General features: G+C 43.6%; 1 protein-coding gene across 1 annotated transcript; it reads right to left on the bottom strand.

Annotated features, from left to right (window-relative positions):
* Positions 1-1,765: 1,765 nt before the first annotated feature.
* On the bottom strand, positions 1,766-15,654 carry ogfr (opioid growth factor receptor). The gene is made up of 7 exons (XM_053642766.1): positions 15,369-15,654; positions 12,593-12,661; positions 8,583-8,664; positions 8,396-8,474; positions 8,098-8,164; positions 6,606-6,754; positions 1,766-4,337 (listed from the first exon to the last, which is right to left on the bottom strand). The coding sequence occupies exons 1-7, from the start codon at positions 15,495-15,497 to the stop codon at positions 3,458-3,460; spliced, it is 1,455 nt and encodes a 484-aa protein (XP_053498741.1). The 5' UTR covers positions 15,498-15,654; the 3' UTR covers positions 1,766-3,457.
* Positions 15,655-17,541: the final 1,887 nt, after the last annotated feature.

Genomic DNA, 17,541 nt, shown 5'->3' with positions numbered 1-17,541 from the left:
CCCGAGTGCCTTTCCCTGCTGATTCCAGATAAACCGGAGCCTCCAGCCCAAAGGGGGGAGGGATGGACGGACAGGGCGAAGGAGAGGAGAGAAAGAGGCGGAGGTGGGTAGAAACGAGAGGCTGAACGACTCGGAGGCCGGGAATTCATGAGGAGCGAATAGAGAGAGTGAAACCTGAGATTTCTTGGGGGTGAGAGGTGAGAGGTGTGTGTGTGTGTGTGTGTGTGTGTGTGGAAGAAGAGCTTCAAGTGATAACACATCCATAAAAACAAGAATTTCCAACAGACATCCGAGTCGTTCCTTATATGAGACGGTTTAGTTTTACATGAAACTATTCTTTAAAATGAACCGTGGAAAATCCCGGGAGAAGACCAGCTCTGGTATGAGTAGAATTAGCTATTGTGCTTGAATCATATTTTTTTAAATTATAATTGCTTTAGATAGCTCAGATGTGTTACAGATATAAACAAGATTCGATCAGATTGATCTCCGGCGTCATTTTTCCTAACAGTGTTAGTGTTACATTGCACTCTATGGCCAAAAGTTCATGCACACCTGACCATCACACTCATACACCCATCAGCCGTAACATTAAAACCACCAAAACAGCGCTGACTCGCCGAGGCACGGACTCTAAAAAAAAAAACAAACATCTGAAGGTGTGCTGTGGGATCCGGCACCGAGACGTTAGGAGCAGATCCTTTAAGTCCTGTAAATTGTGAGGTCGGACCTCCATGGATCGGATTTGTTTGTCTAGAACATCTCACAGACGCTAGATCGGATTGAGATCTGGGGAATTTAAACGCCGTCTCTAGTTGCATAAGGACTTCTCTGAATTTACCGTCTCCAAAGCGCAGGGAAGATTAGATTCAAACGTCAAGAAAAGAAATCTAATCTTAGTTACGCATCGAGGAGTCGGAGAGTTTCTGTAGGGAAAGGGTGGGGGTGCGGGTGGGGATGCTGGGGGGGTGGGGAGATATACAGTTTGTTCCTAATGTTACATGATGAAAGGAATGACGATGAAGTCATTGAAACCTGCCTTGAAATCATTATTAAAACGAACAATGTCACGTCGTTCCTAGCTAGCCTGCACTAGCTAGGACTTTTATTATTATTTTTTTTAAATTTAATTAAATTCCAGAACATAACGCGTACAGGTTGGCGTTTATTTTTCTGCAAAAAGTGTGTTCACTTTTTGAGTGTATTCACGCGTCGACAGGATTCCCGGCGGTCTGAACTGCATCGAGAAACGAACCTTAATTAAAACATCACCGCTTGTGTATTTCACACATCTGCTGGAAATGCTCATGTTTCAGCCTAAACCAGGTTCCTTTCCACAGAGCTTTCGACAAAACAAAATCATATTTCCGTTAACGTCCATCCTGGATTTCTTATTCGACTTATTAAAGACTATCCATTTCGTATTCCTGGTTCTTAAACGTTCGGTCGTTCGTTGGAATTAGTTTGGGGTTTGTTTCGTTTTGTTTTTTGAGAGGTGGAGCGTTTATACCCTGCTGCTTACATCATGCACTACAGTAACATCATATCATAAAATAAAATAAATAAAAAAGACTTTTGCGTAGGAAGGACCCGTATATACTCGACGCAAAAGCCTCCTCGTTTCCTCCGAGTGCGTTTAACCCCATGTCAAGTTATTTAAAATAAAAAAAAAAACACAAAACAAAAAATCCCACAAAGCCTGAAAGTACAAGGGAGATCGAGCTTCTTTTAAATACCGACACAGAAAACACTGCAAGACCATACGTTGAATTCTTTTGAATTTTATTTTCATTCTATTTGAAAAAAAGAAAGAAAAACAAATGAAATAGAAATAGTACATTCCAAAACAGGTCATCAGGCTGCATTCACAAGAGTGGGATGTTTCCCCAAAGTCCTTTAACACCGAGTACTCCGCGTCCTCAGTCCGTAACGAGATGAGAGAAATCTTCCCGATCGCGTTTCACCGCCAGTCGAACATTTTCAGGACTATATTTGAACATTTTTTGGCAAAAAAAAAAAAAAATTCAAGCGCTTCTGAGATTTTGACAAACGATAAGATATAAGACTCTGAGAGGAACGGGAAATTGCAAAAATTAACGAAACGATCCAAGTACCATTCAACGTCGCGATCGTTAACACTTAGAACGGCGACACGGTCACACGAGCCACTTTATTAGGAAGCTCCATTTGCTCATCAATGATCCAGTCAGGTAAATCAAGAGGCAGGAAAGCAATGCATAAAACCAGGAGGTCACGAGGTTCGGTTGACGTCAGATCCAACTCCCGTCAGGCCAAAACAGGGATCGGACGCCACCGTGGGCTCGGATTCACCGAAACTGGAACGGTGTGATCTGGTGCAACATGCAGATGTTCGGGTCATAATTTGGCTTCAACTGCATGAATCCATGAACCCAACCTGCCTCATGCCAACAGTTCAGGCTGATGGGGGCGGGGGGTGGGGGGTGTAATAGTGTAGGGAATGTTTTCTTGGTACACGTTGGGCGTCATAACCCCAATCGAGCCCCGTGTGAGTGCCCCGGGCTATGTAAATATTATTGCTGAGCGCATTTAACCATGTTATAGTGGCTACTTCCACAAACGTCGTCTCAAGCTGTTTCCATGAACATGGCATTGAGTCAGCAGAGACATTCTAAGAGCAACCAGTACCATTACCCAGTACTAGTACGGCGTTCATAATAAAGTGGCCGGGCGACTGTATATCTGATTCCAACGAACCGTCTCCGTCTCCGAGCCTTTTATCTCAACTATCTGCACTTCGCATTATTAGAAAAGGTTGAAATCTTTGTCAGAAAACCCGTTTAATATTTTTTTTCAAGTGCCACGTTGCATGTATATCGTTGTCTGAGGCTTAAACTGTAAAATAAAAAAAAAAATAATAAATACAGCACTTTAAAAAACAAAAACAAAAAAAAAACAAACAAACAAAAAAACCTTCGACTGGCAGAATCACAAGAATCAGAGTTCAGTGCGCGGGATCCATTCTGAAGCGTCGTCATCAAGGTCACACGATACGTAATCTTCTCTTCTTCAAATCATCAGAATAGATATTGCAGTTCGGATTCCTTCATCTCAGGCCCAAGTTGAAAAGTGCTACTTAGAAACCGCTGACGTTCAGCGATCGTCTTCTACACACACGTTCCTTCTGCTTTAACCGTGTTCCCAAATCCAAATAATTTAATTATTAACAAAAACAAGCAAAAAAAATGAATTGGAACAGTTAGGCCAAGATATAACGTCTCCATATACAGGTAGGCTTGCTTTTCTGAAAACGACATTTACATCTTTTAGCTCAACAGACGAAGAGAAGCATGATTAAATTATCCCTTGTGCGAAGAATAGAGTTCACATTTTCAGATTTTAATATCCAGTTCATCACATTCTGTCTTGCGTGTTCGTTCTTCCGAAGTCATTGTCCCCCGTCTACATGCTAATCCGTTCAAAGACTTTTTTTTAAAGAATCCCCGCCACTGGGCTCGACGTCCATCAGCTCACCCGCGTCCACGCCGTTCGTTTTCTCTACGTCTTTTGCGACCAAAGGGACGAGTTTCTCCGGCGAGCTCGTGGAACTCGTGTCTGCTGGAGATTTAAAATGATCAGAAATTCCGAAAACGATGTTCTCCTTGGTTCTGGCGAGTTTTCCCGCACGTTCGGTACGCGGCGAGGACTTCAAGCTGTGTTTGGGGCTTTCAGAGACTTGCTTTCCCAAACCCGTTCCTTTCGGAGATGACGAAACGTTCTTGGGTTCTTCGTCGTCCTTGACCTGGGTCGTGTCCGGATCCGATTTAGACGACGCGTCCTCGGCCGGTTTCATCGGGGTTTCTTCTTCGTCGCTTTTAACGGTGCTCGTTTCGCTACCCGAGTGGTCCATATTTCCGTTATGGTCGTCGTTGTCCAGGGGTAACGGATCCACCGAAGAACCGTCATCTCTCGGTTCTGGGTCGACCGACGAACCTTCGGGGCGTGTCGACTCGTCTTCCTCTCGTTTCTCTTCGTCTCTCTTGTTTCTACTCGGCGAGTCCGGCCTCTTTGCCTCCGCTTTCTTCTTGAAGCGTTTCTGGATTCTTCTCGGACACCACACGAACTTGTCTTTGGGCTCGAAGTGCTGGAAGGCGTAGCTGATCAGCTCGCGGCGTTTGTGTTTGTTGCGCACGGCGAACAAGAAATAGTCGAGCACGCTGCGCTTGACGCTGCTCAGGTTCTTCTTGACCAGCGTCTCCTCCAGGAAGAAGTGCACCAGCGGAGCTTGGTAACGCTCGAAGCCGAGCTCGCCCAGACATTTCAGGATGCGCGTGATCCGCAGGTTGTTGTGCATGTTCCTGAAAGAACACATCAAAATCCACAAAATTACTCCAGCTGACATTCGGATCACACATAAAGGCACTACGGATTAGGGCTCGATCGATATATCGGTTAGTAAGGAATAAAAAAAAAAAAACGCTTCGGGTCTTTAAATTAAGGACGGAATGGTGTCATGGTGCAAAAACGTTATACCTCTTATTCCACAGCAATCCACCACAGAAACGTGCACACGATCACTACACAGCAGCGACGATTTCATGATTTTTTTCTTCTTCCCTCTGGCAAAGTTCAAAATATGAAATTCAGACTATTCATTTAAAACCAGACAGTCTTCTAACCAACCCCGTAGATAATAATATAACCACACCAGACCAACGATTAGAACGGTTTACTCTTCTTAGAGAGACCAAACTAATTTAATTAAATTTCTTCATCAAAATCATCCCCTACCTACAGGTTTCTTCAAACCGATTATTCCAGAAGTAATCAAACCCCTTCTAAAAACAATCAGTTCTTCCTTGAGCACTGGCTACGCACCTAAATCACTTAGACTAGCAGTTATCAAACCCCTGATACGGCTATAGGATAATATCAAATCTCCCCATTATCTCCAAGATCTTAGAAAAGGTTGTAGCACAGCAGCTATGCTCGTACTTACATAGGAACAACATTCATCAAATGCATCAGTCAGGATTTAGACCTCATCATAGCACAGAGACGGCGCTGGTTAAAGTAGTAAATGACCTACTACTGAACTCGGATCAGGGTTGTGTCTCCTTGCTCGGTCTTCTCCTGGCTCAGGTCTTATCTGACCGATCGTTATCAGTTCGTAGATATAAATGGTGACTTCTCCACACATACTAAGGTTAAATTTGGTGTTCCACAAGGTTCTGTTTTAGGCCCACTGCTTTTTTCTTTATATACGCTACCTCTGGGTCAAATTATTCGTAAACATGGAATTATCTTCCACTGTTATGCGGATGATACACAGCTGTATGTTTCAGCGGAAGCCTGTTAGTAAAGTTGAGGAATGTGTAAAGATGTTGGATGCTTATTAACTTTTCTGACAAGACAGAAGTACTTGTACTAGGACCGCGTGTAGCTAGAAGTAAGTTTTCTGATCACACAGTAACTCTGGATGGACTTTCCGTTTCGTCACGTGCAGCAGTAAAAGACCTTGGAGTGATTATCGACTCCAGTCTATCATCTGATGCTCACGTAGATAATATTACTAGGAAATATTTCTAAGAGAAGAAATATATTGTCCCTACATGATGCAGAATGATGAGTCCATGCTTTCGTCACCTCTAGGCTAGATTACTGTAATGCCTTACTGTCTGGATGTTCCAGTAGGAGCATAAACAAACTCCAGTTAGTCCAGAATACAGCTGCAAGAGTCCTTACTAGAACCAGAAGATACGACCACATCACCCCGATCTTATCCACACTGCATTGGCTCCCAGTGAAATCTCACACTGATTATAAAATACTACGATTGACCTATAAAGCGCTTAATGTTCTCGCGCCACAGTACCTCAGTGAACTTATGGTCTTTTATGATCAGTCGCGCCTACTACAATCAAAAGGTGCAGGCTATTTGTTGGTACCTGGAACAGTGAAAGCTACAGCAGGGGGGAGAGCTTTCTCTTATAGAGCCTCACAGTTATGGAACAGCCTTCTAATTAGTGTTCGGGATTCAGACACAGTCTCGGTGTTTAAGTCCGGGCTGAAAACACATTTGTTGACTCAAGCTTATTGTGAACAGATTTTTTTTCCTTCGGTAAAGGGGCAGATCTAAAGGTTCACAGGCATAGAGTTTTTTGGTGAACCGGGATGTTCGGATGCTGTACCCCACACCCCAAAAAAAAAAAAAAAAAAAAAAAAAAAACACACAATAATTTTTTGTAAATAAGTTATTCCTTTGTCTTAAATGCTCAGACACAAGGATGATTTACAAGTGCCAATATTTATAAGCGGCTTGGTTTAATGTGTGTTGCTGATTCGTATCTGCTTCGTTACTGGGTGTTACATAAGAACTGCTAGCTCCTTGAGATCGGTAATGAAAATGATCATACAGTAATCGGGACAAATTCATCACCGTGACACACTCCGAAGAGAAACTCACGCCACTACAGGACGTTACGTTTCTTCATTTCTAAATCTGAATCACTAAATATTTAGTGATGTGAACACTAATTCACTCGTTAGCTATAAATACAGCTTCCTGTTTGTGTGCGTGTGTGGGTGGGTGTGTGTGTGTGTACTGCACACACAATGTGACTCACCGCTCCAGATTAGCGAAGCGTTCCCTCCAGTTCTCGGCGCGTCTCACCTCGCCAGTTTCTCTGTCCATCAGCTGGATGCCATAAAAACCCAGCATGAGCTCGTAGGAATCAACCAGGCGCCTTTTTGCCTCTTCGCTGTCTCGAAATGCCTGCAGAGAAATCAGACACACACTTATACACACACGCACACACACTGACTACAGAGCATTAGAACACTGCTCCTCAGCGCTGCTCAGTTGGGTTAAGGTCAGGTGATTGACCTTCCACTTTCCCCCCTGATGAAGTCCTGTGTTGAGGCGGAAGTGTGTTTTGGATCGTTGTCTCGCTGCATGATGAAGTTTGATTCAGTCCTGATTCATTCGGATGTGTTTCTCTGTAAATTGTCAGACAGGATGTTCCTGTAGACTTCTGAATTCATTCTGCTGCTCCATCATGAGTTCATCATCGATAAAGATCAGTGAGAATGTTCCAGAAGCAGCCATGCAAGCCCAAGCCATGACGCTACCTCCACCATGTTCCACAGATCAGCTTGTATGTTCTGGATCATGAGCAGATCCTTTCTTTCTCCACACTTTGACCTTTCCATCACTTTGGTAGAGGTTCATCTCGGTTCCGGAACTTTTGTGGATCATCTCTGTATTTCTTTGCGAATTCCAGTCTGGCTTTCCGATTCTTCCTGCTGATGAGCGGTTTGCATCTTGTGGTACGGCCTCGATATTTCTGCTCTCGAAGTCTTCTCCGAACGGTGGATTGAGATACCGTCACCCCTGCCCTGTGGAGCTTGTTGGTGATGTCACCGACTGTTGTTTTTGGGTTTTTCTTCACGGCTCTCACATCGTTTCTGGTGTCGTTTTCCCTGGCCGACCCGTTCCACGTCCGGTTGTTAGTTCAATAGTGGTTTCCCTCTTTTTACAGGACATGCCAAATTGTTTGAATGGTTCTGATAGAGCTTCAAAACGGCTTGCTTTTCTCCATCAGTCGGCTCTCTGGTCTTCATGTTGGTTTATCCTTTTTTTTTAATTTTTTTTTTTTTTATAAAACAACAAATGCAGTCTTCACAAGTGAAACCCAGAGCTCAAACCAAGAGTAGGCATTCAGAGCTATTAATTCTTTCGACAACCGATTAAACAGGACACACCTGTGCAGCAAGGAACACCCGTCAGTCACATGTCCCGGTATTTCTGATCACTTGAAAAACGGGGTTGGGTTCAAACAAACGGTGGCACGTTCTAAGCTGTCTAACACGTCTAGACGTAAATATTAGGAATTCAAAAGCCGGAATTCTGATCCGTCGTCTGGTATTCGAACCCGGTCGATCGTTCGGTAATGATAAAAAGCAACTTCGTAGTGGAGCTTTACGTTCTAATAACCGGATCCAAACAACGTGGCGGATTTCCCACGCGCTACTGTACTGGTCGTCACATTCAACCGAGGAAACGAGACGAGCGCTTGTCCGTGGAGTCGCGTGAAAGTTTCACGTCTTTATCCTCACCTGGATTTCCTTCTTGGTCAGCTCGGTAGCCAGGTAATTCACCCCCGGCTCACGCAGAGGAAACAACCTACAAGACAGACTTGTGTGAGTGTATAATTAGGTTAGAATGATAAATGACAGATCTACAGTTTTCCTGAATCAACCCGATGCAGTTAACGCGTATTTGTCCTACAACGTTTGAGGTTGGCTGCCTTAAAAGATTAGCGCGGTGAAGAGATGAGCGGAAAACCGCCGGCAATAAAACATATTTTTGATGTTTTGTTAATCCAGCACGGTTAATATAAAAGTCTGTTCTCACCACTGAATGTACGAATGAACTCTTTCAAGTCTCTTATAGTCCGACTTCCACTCGCTGTGAAACGTCTCGATGGACACGTCTGAAACACAAAGATGAAGAGGGGGTGGGGGGGACTGTGATAAAGCGCTCCACGTTAAAATTCCTTATGGATTAATGTGAATTAAAGCAAGGCAGAAGAGACACGCACCGTCAGGAGACGACTTTATTTCGTTCAGATAGAACTTTAAATTCGGCATCCTGTCTTCTGTACAGTCTTCATCGATGAGGTTCTGAGGGAAGATGAGAGAAACACGATCAGATAATGGATCAGGCACTAGGAGTCTGGGGAACGACGTGTACGTGACGTGCTTTTCTGTGCAGTTTGTTCTGTGCTGTGTAGCGTTGACGAAGAACTACGAAGGATTCGATTAGATCGGATGAACCGTATACGTGCGCTGAATAATCGGATCGCTACGCTTAAGTCCGTCGATAAGCTTTAATGACATGGAGTAACCGTGGAGCGCTCTGGATAGTTAAGGGAGGAATAACACGCTCGGCGTTGTGCTGTTAGAGGACGATAATGAAACGGTCGACGGCGCGGTGTGATGAAGCGGAGTCACCGTCACCACCAGGAGATGTTTTATTCCTCGTACACCACGGCAATTCGCCAACCGTTACAGGTTTTTTGTATTTATTGAAGAACAACACGTCATACCTTTTTTTTTATCCTTTTATAGTTACGCTTAATGTTGTTGAAGGTCCGTAAAACATGTTGGTTCCTGTTATCACTTACATTACAGCTGCTATACACAGTCGTTCCCTCCCCAGCCTCCCTTCTCTCTCTCTCTTCTCTCTCTTCCCTCCTCTCGCGCTTCCCTCTTCTCTCTCTCTCTTCCCTCTCTCCTCTCTCACTCTCTCTTTTCCCTTCTGTCTCCCTCTTCTCTCACTCTTCGCTCCTCTCTCTTTTCCCTTCTGTCTTCCTCTTCTCTCTCTCTCCTCTTCTCTCTCACTCTTCGCTCCTCTCTCTTTTCCCTTCTGTCTTCCTCTTCTCTCTCTCTCCTCTTCTCTCACTCTTCGCTCCTCTCTCTTCTGTCTTCCTCTTCTCTCTCTCTCACTCTTCGCTCCCCTCTCCTCTCCCTTCTGTCTTCCTCTTCTCTCTCTCTCTCCTCTTCTCTCTCGCTCTTCGCTCCTCTCTCTTTTCCCTTCTGTCTTCCTCTTCCCTCTCTCTCTCTCTTCGCTCTTCTCTCGTCCCTCCTCTCTCTCTCTCTCACTTCTCTTCTCTCTCTCTCTCTCTCCTCTTCTCTCTCACTCTTCGCTCCTCTCTCTTTTCCCTTCTGTCTTCCTCTTCTCTCTCTCTCCTCTTCTCTCTCACTCTTCGCTCCTCTCTCTTCTGTCTTCCTCTTCTCTCTCTCTCACTCTTCGCTCCCCTCTCCTCTCCCTTCTGTCTTCCTCTTCTCTCTCTCTCTCCTCTTCTCTCTCACTCTTCGCTCCTCTCTCTTTTCCCTTCTGTCTTCCTCTTCTCTCTCTCTCTCTCTTCGCTCTTCTCTCGTCCCTCCTCTCTCTCTCACTTCTCTTCTCTCTCTCTCTCCTCTTCTCTCTCACTCTTCGCTCCTCTCTCTTTTCCCTTCTGTCTTCCTCTTCTCTCTCTCTCCTCTTCTCTCTCACTCTTCGCTCCTCTCTCTTCTGTCTTCCTCTTCTCTCTCTCTCACTCTTCGCTCCCCTCTCCTCTCCCTTCTGTCTTCCTCTTCTCTCTCTCTCTCCTCTTCTCTCTCACTCTTCGCTCCTCTCTCTTTTCCCTTCTGTCTTCCTCTTCTCTCTCTCTCTCTCTTCGCTCTTCTCTCGTCCCTCCTCTCTCTCTCACTTCTCTTCTCTCTCTCTCTCCTCTTCTCTCTCACTCTTCGCTCCTCTCTCTTTTCCCTTCTGTCTTCCTCTTCTCTCTCTCTTCTCTCTCACTCTTCGCTCCTCTCTCGTCCCTCCTCTCTCTCTCTCTTCTCTCTCACTCTTCGCTCCTCTCTCGTCCCTCCTCTCTCTCTCACTCTTCGCTCCTCTCTCTTTTCCCTTCTGTCTTCCTCTTCTCTCTCACTCTTCGCTCCTCTCTCGTCCCTCCTCTCTCTCTCTCTTCTCTCTCACTCTTCGCTCCTCTCTCATCCCTCCTCTCTCTCTCACTCTTCGCTCCTCTCTCTTTTCCCTTCTGTCTTCCTCTTCTCTCTCTCTCCTCTTCTCTCTCACTCCTCTCTCTTTTCCCTTCTGTCTTCCTCTTCTCTCTCTCTCCTCTTCTCTCTCACTCCTCTCTCTTTTCCCTTCTGTCTTCCTCTTCTCTCTCTCTTCTCTCTCACTCTTCGCTCCTCTCTCTTTTCCCTTCTGTCTCTCTCTTCTCTCTCTCTTCTCTCTCACTCTTCGCTCCTCTCTCGTCCCTCCTCTCTCTCTCTCTCTCTCTTCGCTCCTCTCTCTTTTCCCTTGTCTTCCTCTTCTCTCTTTTCCCTTCTGTCTTCCTCTTCTCTCTCTCTCCTCTTCTCTCTCACTCCTCTCTCTTTTCCCTTCTGTCTTCCTCTTCTCTCTCTCTTCTCTCTCACTCTTCGCTCCTCTCTCTTTTCCCTTCTGTCTCTCTCTTCTCTCTCTCTTCTCTCTCACTCTTCGCTCCTCTCTCGTCCCTCCTCTCTCTCTCTCTCTCTCTTCGCTCCTCTCTCTTTTCCCTTGTCTTCCTCTTCTCTCTTTTCCCTTCTGTCTCCCTCTTCTCTCTCTCTCCTCTTCTCTCTCACTCTTCGCTCCTCTCTCTTTTCCCTTCTGTCTTCCTCTTCTCTCTCTCTTCTCTCTCACTCTTCGCTCCTCTCTCGTCCCTCCTCTCTCTCTCACTCTTCGCTCCTCTCTCTTTTCCCTTCTGTCTTCCTCTTCTCTCTTTTCCCTTCTGTCTTCCTCTTCTCTCTCTCTCCTCTTCTCTCTCACTCTTCGCTCCTCTCTCTTTTCCCTTCTGTCTTCCTCTTCTCTCTCTCTTCTCTCCTCTCTCGTCCCTCCTCTCTTCTCTCTCACTCTTCGCTCCTCTCTCGTCCCTCCTCTCTCTTTTCCCTTCTGTCTTCCTCTTCTCTCTCTCTCCTCTTCTCTCTCACTCTTCGCTCCTCTCTCTTTTCCCTTCTGTCTTCCTCTTCTCTCTCTCTTCTCTCTCACTCTTCGCTCCTCTCTCGTCCCTCCTCTCTCTCTCTCACTTCCCTCCTCTCTATCTCTCTTCCCTCTCTTCTCTCTCTCCTCTCTCACTCTCTTCTCTCTCTTTTCCCTTCTGTCTTCCTCTTCTCTCTCTCTCTCTCCTCTCTCACTCTTCGCTCCTCTCTCTTTTCTCTTCTGTCTTCCTCTTCTCTCTCTCTCTCTCCTCTCTCACTCTTCGCTCCTCTCTCTTTTCTCTTCTGTCTTCCTCTTCTCTCTGTCTCCTCTTCTCTCTCACTCTTCGCTCCTCTCTCTCTTCTCTCTCTTCCCTCCTCTCTCGCTCTTCTCTCTCTTCCCTCTTCTCTCTCACTCTCTTCTCTCTCTTTTCCCTTCTGTCTTCCTCTTCTTTCTCTCTCACTCTTCGCTCCTCTCTCACTTCTCTTCTCTCTCTTCCCTCTTCTCTCTCTCACTCTCTTTTCCCTTGTCTTCCTCTTCTCTCTCTCACCTCTTCGCTCCTCTCTCTTTTCCCTTCCGTCTTCCTCTTCTCTCTCACTCTCCTCTTCTCTCTCTTCTATCTCACTCTTCGCTCCTCTCTCTCTCACTTCTCTTCTCTCTCTTCCCTCCTCTCTCGCTCTTCTCTCTCTCCTCTCTCACTCTCTTCTCTCTCTTTTCCCTTGTCTCTCTCTCCTCTCCTCTCTCACTCTTCGCTCCTCTCTCTCTCCGTCTCTGAAAGTTAAGAGCGCGTCAGCGTGTTAGAAAGAAGAAACTGCAAAGCGTAACATTTCTGAATAAAGCGCTGACACTCGAGACTCCTTCCAGGATTTGATCTGAAAAATTGGCCAAAATAAGAATAAGACTCAGTCTCGGATCGTGCGGCGCGTCTGCAGTACGAGTCCCTACGGACGAGCTGTTGCTATAGAAACGATAACGTATTAGAACGAGCGCATTAATATAAACCTGCGCTACAGTCAGAGCTGCGGTTATAGAAAACTAATCACCACCTTCTGACCAATCAGGGATCTTAACGTCATAAAACCTTTAGGGTTTCCCCAGGGGTCAACTGAAGAACCCTTCAGTACTCACTGGATAGCAGTGTCTGTAGTTCTGCATGTCTTTGGCTGCCCGGAGATTTCTCGAGGAGGAACTGGACCACTGTGGGGGGGAAGGAGAAAAGGAAATGAACTTCTAACATTTAAATAGAACAAAGAAACTACTTAATGAGGTTAGAATGAGCCGCTGTATTCACGCTGTACTCGTAGGATTACCGGGTTACATAGTGACGTGTTGAGATATACACACACACACACGCCCGGTCAAAAGTTTGTGGACACTCGACTGAAATGTTTCTCACGATCTTAAAAAGCTTTTGATCTGAAGGTGTGATTAAACGTGTGAAATCGGTGTCGTAGACGGAAATATAATCGTGCCGACGTGTTCGTTTCTTTCGTTAGAAAACGAACATTTTATTTACAAAAAAATAAAAAAAATTTTTTTAAACGGACGACTCGGAGCGAAATATTCCGAAAAGCAGCCGATAAGAGTCCGGCGTCGGTGTGAACTCCTTCATCTACGGAATACATTTCTGGAAATTCTAGCAAAAAGGGCGTCTACTCTGAAGATGCTAAAATATTAAATTATTTTGATTTATTTAGGATTTTAAAATTTTTTTTTTATCACAACACAATTCCCAGAATTCCATTTCTGTTACTCCAGAGTCTTAATGACTTTATTATTATCCTAAAATGTGGGAAAATAAAAATAGAGAATGAATGTGTCTAAACTTTTGACTGGTAGTGTGTGTGTGTGTGTGTGTATATATATATATATATATATATATATATTTCATATATTATGATTATTTCCTCACCCTTTATCATCACTACATTAATGAACTCACTGCTGAAATTTTCCAATTCAGAATCTGGCCAAGAAGCCAGCTGTGGTTATACAGCCTTCCAAATCAGACAGATTTTGGGTCACACTCTCCAAAAATACCCCGCAGGCTCCTTCCAAATGCAACACGGGGGAAGGGACATGATCTAGTGTGTCACATATCAAATTACAGTGCTGTGAAAAAGTATTTGCCCCCATTCTGATTTCTTGTGTTTCTGTGTACATCTAGTACGAAACCGTTTCAGAAATTTAAACAAACTCAAAGGCGACCTGAGTAAACACACGATACAGATAATAAATGGTAACGATATTAACCGAAGCAAAAAAGTTCTCCAATACCAACTGGTCCTGTGTGAAAATGTATTTGCCCCTGTAGTTACTAATTCCCCAAATCTACGAAACTGCATTGATAATGTAGTTCAGCCGGATTAGACACGACCAGACCTGATTACTGCAAACCCTGTTCACTCACATCAACACTTACATAGAACTAACGCACTTAACTAGCACACCATCCTTTACTACATTGTGCTAACCACCACTTTTTAGCCGAGTACAGCGGGTAGCGTTCCCGTCCCATTGCTCCAGGGTTCCTGGTTCGATCCCGAGCTCGGGAAGGCGCTAGGCAGAACGGGTAAGCCACGCTGCGAATACGCTGTTTCCATAGCAACGCACTAAACCACGCACAATGAACAACTAAACCGTAAAGAATTCACAATATTGTACTCCAATGTCTGCATATTCTCAAGAATTAAAAAAGTTCATGGTCTAAAATAACAATAATATTGTTTATCGCAATTATTTCCGGGACGATATATCGTTTAGTTAAGGCGGCAGGCCTTCCGAGGTGCGTAGGAAAGTGTGTGTACACATGGGAGTCCCAGGGTGTATTCCTGCCTCACGCTCAGCCTTCCCGGGATAGGCTACCGATCCACCATGACCCTGACCAGGATAAAGCTGAATGAATGAATGAATGACAGTCACAATTTTTTTTTTTTACATAACATAGAAGCACGTCATTTCTCATGCATAAATCCGATCTAAAAACCAGCGGCTGTATTAGACTGAAAAACTGGACTGACACTGGACAGAATTTACAATACAATTCGAGCCGATGATGTATATTATTATCAAGGGCGTAGGTTCAGTCTCAATATTGGTAGGGACAACCCGGAAAAAAAAAAGGACTGTTTAATGTTGACAACCAAATGGTTTATTAAAATATAACAGCTATTTACATTAAGATCTGTATTTACATTTAAATACAAATTATACAAAGCAACAGATCAAAGACTAAAAGATTTTAAATTCTAAAATTCTGCCCTCCCAAAATATTGGTAGGGACATGTCCCTACTGTCCATATGCAAATCTATGAACTTGATTATTATTATTATGCCGTGAATGTGAGTAATGTAAACACGTACAAGCTGTATCGAGCGATATTTTAATCTCCGATATCGATACCGTATCGAAAAATGAATCCATTGTATCGCTGCATCTTTAATAACGCATGCTGTAACTGCGACAGTCTGCATTACTGACGTCACTTAATAATATGCTGTTCTTTTTACACAAAAAAATATTAGAAAGGAAATCAAATTATAATATATAAATCAATCCGCCTTATTTTCGCGATTTTTCATTTTAAAAAAATATGCAGGCTAATAACTTTTCACCGCGGTTAGCTAGGAAAATAAATGCTTTTTTTTTTTTAAATCCCCAATCGTTTTCCGACACATCCCGATTCTTGCTCTATGATTGGCTTAAAATGTCCCGCCTCCACCAAGAGATCGGGCGCGGACCAATCAGAGCACAACGTCAGGATGCACTAGCCAATCGCAGCGCAGAAGGCGGGACGTCTCGGAATACAGGTGGGAAGAATGCACAACAACGGTGCGCCAGCTTGTTAACACAAATGCAAGCGCAAAAAATAAAAAAAATAATTTAAACGAAAGCAGTACATACAAAGCCGGCCTTTGCTTTTTTGTTTTTGTCCGGACACGCGCGCCGTGTCGTGTTCTCTGTCCCAAAATCGTCTCCGTCGCTCTCGGTGTCCCAGGTCGAGTCGTACTCGCACACCAGGTCGTCCTCCATCCTCTCTCACTCTCACACAGAAACACACACCGCTACACTGTTAAAAACACTGTGAATGCAACAAGGCTAAAATATAATTAAGGGCAAAAACCATTCTCGAAAAATCCCAAAAGTTGCATCTGCTGTAATGCTCCAGGTAAGCTAGCTCGCCGGCTAATCTAAACAGTAACGCCTACATCCTGATTGCGTCATCAACAATACCGGAAGTCTTTTTGAATGACATTAGGACACGTTTTCGGATGAATGTCCTTGAATGATGTACTAATGCATTTTGATAAATCAAATTCTTAAGTATTTTTTAAAGTAATGTGATTGAAAAAACATAATTTTGTAGTACACTTCCGGTTTTATAGCCTGTGAAGCAACGGGGAAGCATGAACCAATCAGATATCGCCTTCTCATCCGGGCATTATCCCAGTACTGCTAGCTAATGCGACTATACATTTTTTTTTTCACCGAGTATTAATATCGTTACTATCGTAATATCAATCAATTGAAATTCATTTGGAATGTAAAAAGGGGGGAATTTGTGATGTTTATTTACACTGAGAATTTGCACACACAACTATTTGAAATGAATAATTGGAGATCGTTCTTTCTTTGGGTTCCGGTTAATTGCAGAAATATTATGGAAGTGTAATTGTGCCAAATGTTCTCAAGGCAAAATGGCATGTTGAATTACATACATCGAATAAAAACTTATCGCAGTAACAATACTTGAATTTTTATGGCCGGCAATTTGACACAAACTGAAAAAAAAAAACCCAAAAACAAACACACAGTAATAACAACGCTTGAATTAGTTTCCTCTGCAATTCATCGGGTTTGTATATTTTAATTGAAAACAAAGTTCCAGCATTTAAAATTCAATGCACACGTATTCACCTTCCTAAAATACACTTCCGAAATATTCAGTTCTTAAAATACCATCGTCATTATTCGTCAGGGAATATTTCAACACATTATTTTTCAACCTCAAAAATTCAGGTCTTGACATTCGGGTCTCACAGGAAGATCAATGGATTGCCGATACTACTGTAACACGTTACTCTGGGCCGCCCCCTAGTGGTGGGATTGTGCTGACAAGCCACAAGAGAAGAAGAACCTAGCGGACTGGTATAAAGTTGGCTTGATGTTCGGTATACTCAGATACGCGCAAATTAAGGGACCGTCTCTAAAGTTACATACGACATCGGTATACATGTTTCTAACTTCAATAGCATTTGAAGGGAATGACTTACAGTCGCAAAACCAACTGTAAAGTGTTCAACTAGGTGTCAGCTATAACACACACCTTATCTATTTTTGATATTATTTAAATAAACTGTCAAATCATATCTAAATATTTGTTGTTGATGTTTTATACCGTATGGACATATACACAAAATATACCATAGGTTAAAGCTCAATAGCAGTTGAAGAGAATGACTTACAGTCACAAAACCAACTGGAAAGTCTTCCTGTAGCTGTCGGGTATGACGCACACCTTTTAGATTTTTGATTAAAAAAAAAAGTGTGTGTTATAGCTGACACCTAGATGAACACTTTACAGTTGGTTTTGTGACTGTAAGTCATCCCCTTCAAATGCTATTGAAGTTAGAAACATGTATACCGATGTCGTATGTAACTTTAGAGACGGTCCCTTAATTTGCGCGTATCTGCGAATACCGACCGTCCAGCATCAAGCCAACTTTATACCAGTCCGCTAGGTTCTTCTTCTCCTGTGGCTTGTCAGCACAATCCCACCACTAGGGGGCGGCCCAGAGTAACGTGTTACAATAGTATCGGCAATCCATTGCTCTTCCTGTGAGACCCCGATGTTAAGACCCGGATTTTAAGACCCACATTTTTGCAGCCTGAATTTGTGAGACTGAAAAATAAAGTGTTGAAATATTCCCTGACGAATAATGACGATGGTATTTTAACAACTGAATATTTCGGAACTGTATTTTAGGAGGGTGAATACGTGTGCATTGAATTGAAATGCTGGGATTGTGTTTTCAATCAAAATATACAAACCCAATGAACTGCAGAGGAAACTAAT

The sequence above is a fragment of the Ictalurus furcatus genome, chromosome 15 (genome assembly GCF_023375685.1).
Source record: "Ictalurus furcatus strain D&B chromosome 15, Billie_1.0, whole genome shotgun sequence".
In the NCBI taxonomy this organism is placed as follows: Eukaryota; Metazoa; Chordata; class Actinopteri; order Siluriformes; family Ictaluridae; genus Ictalurus; species Ictalurus furcatus.
This window is presented reverse-complemented; position numbering and strand designations above follow the sequence as displayed.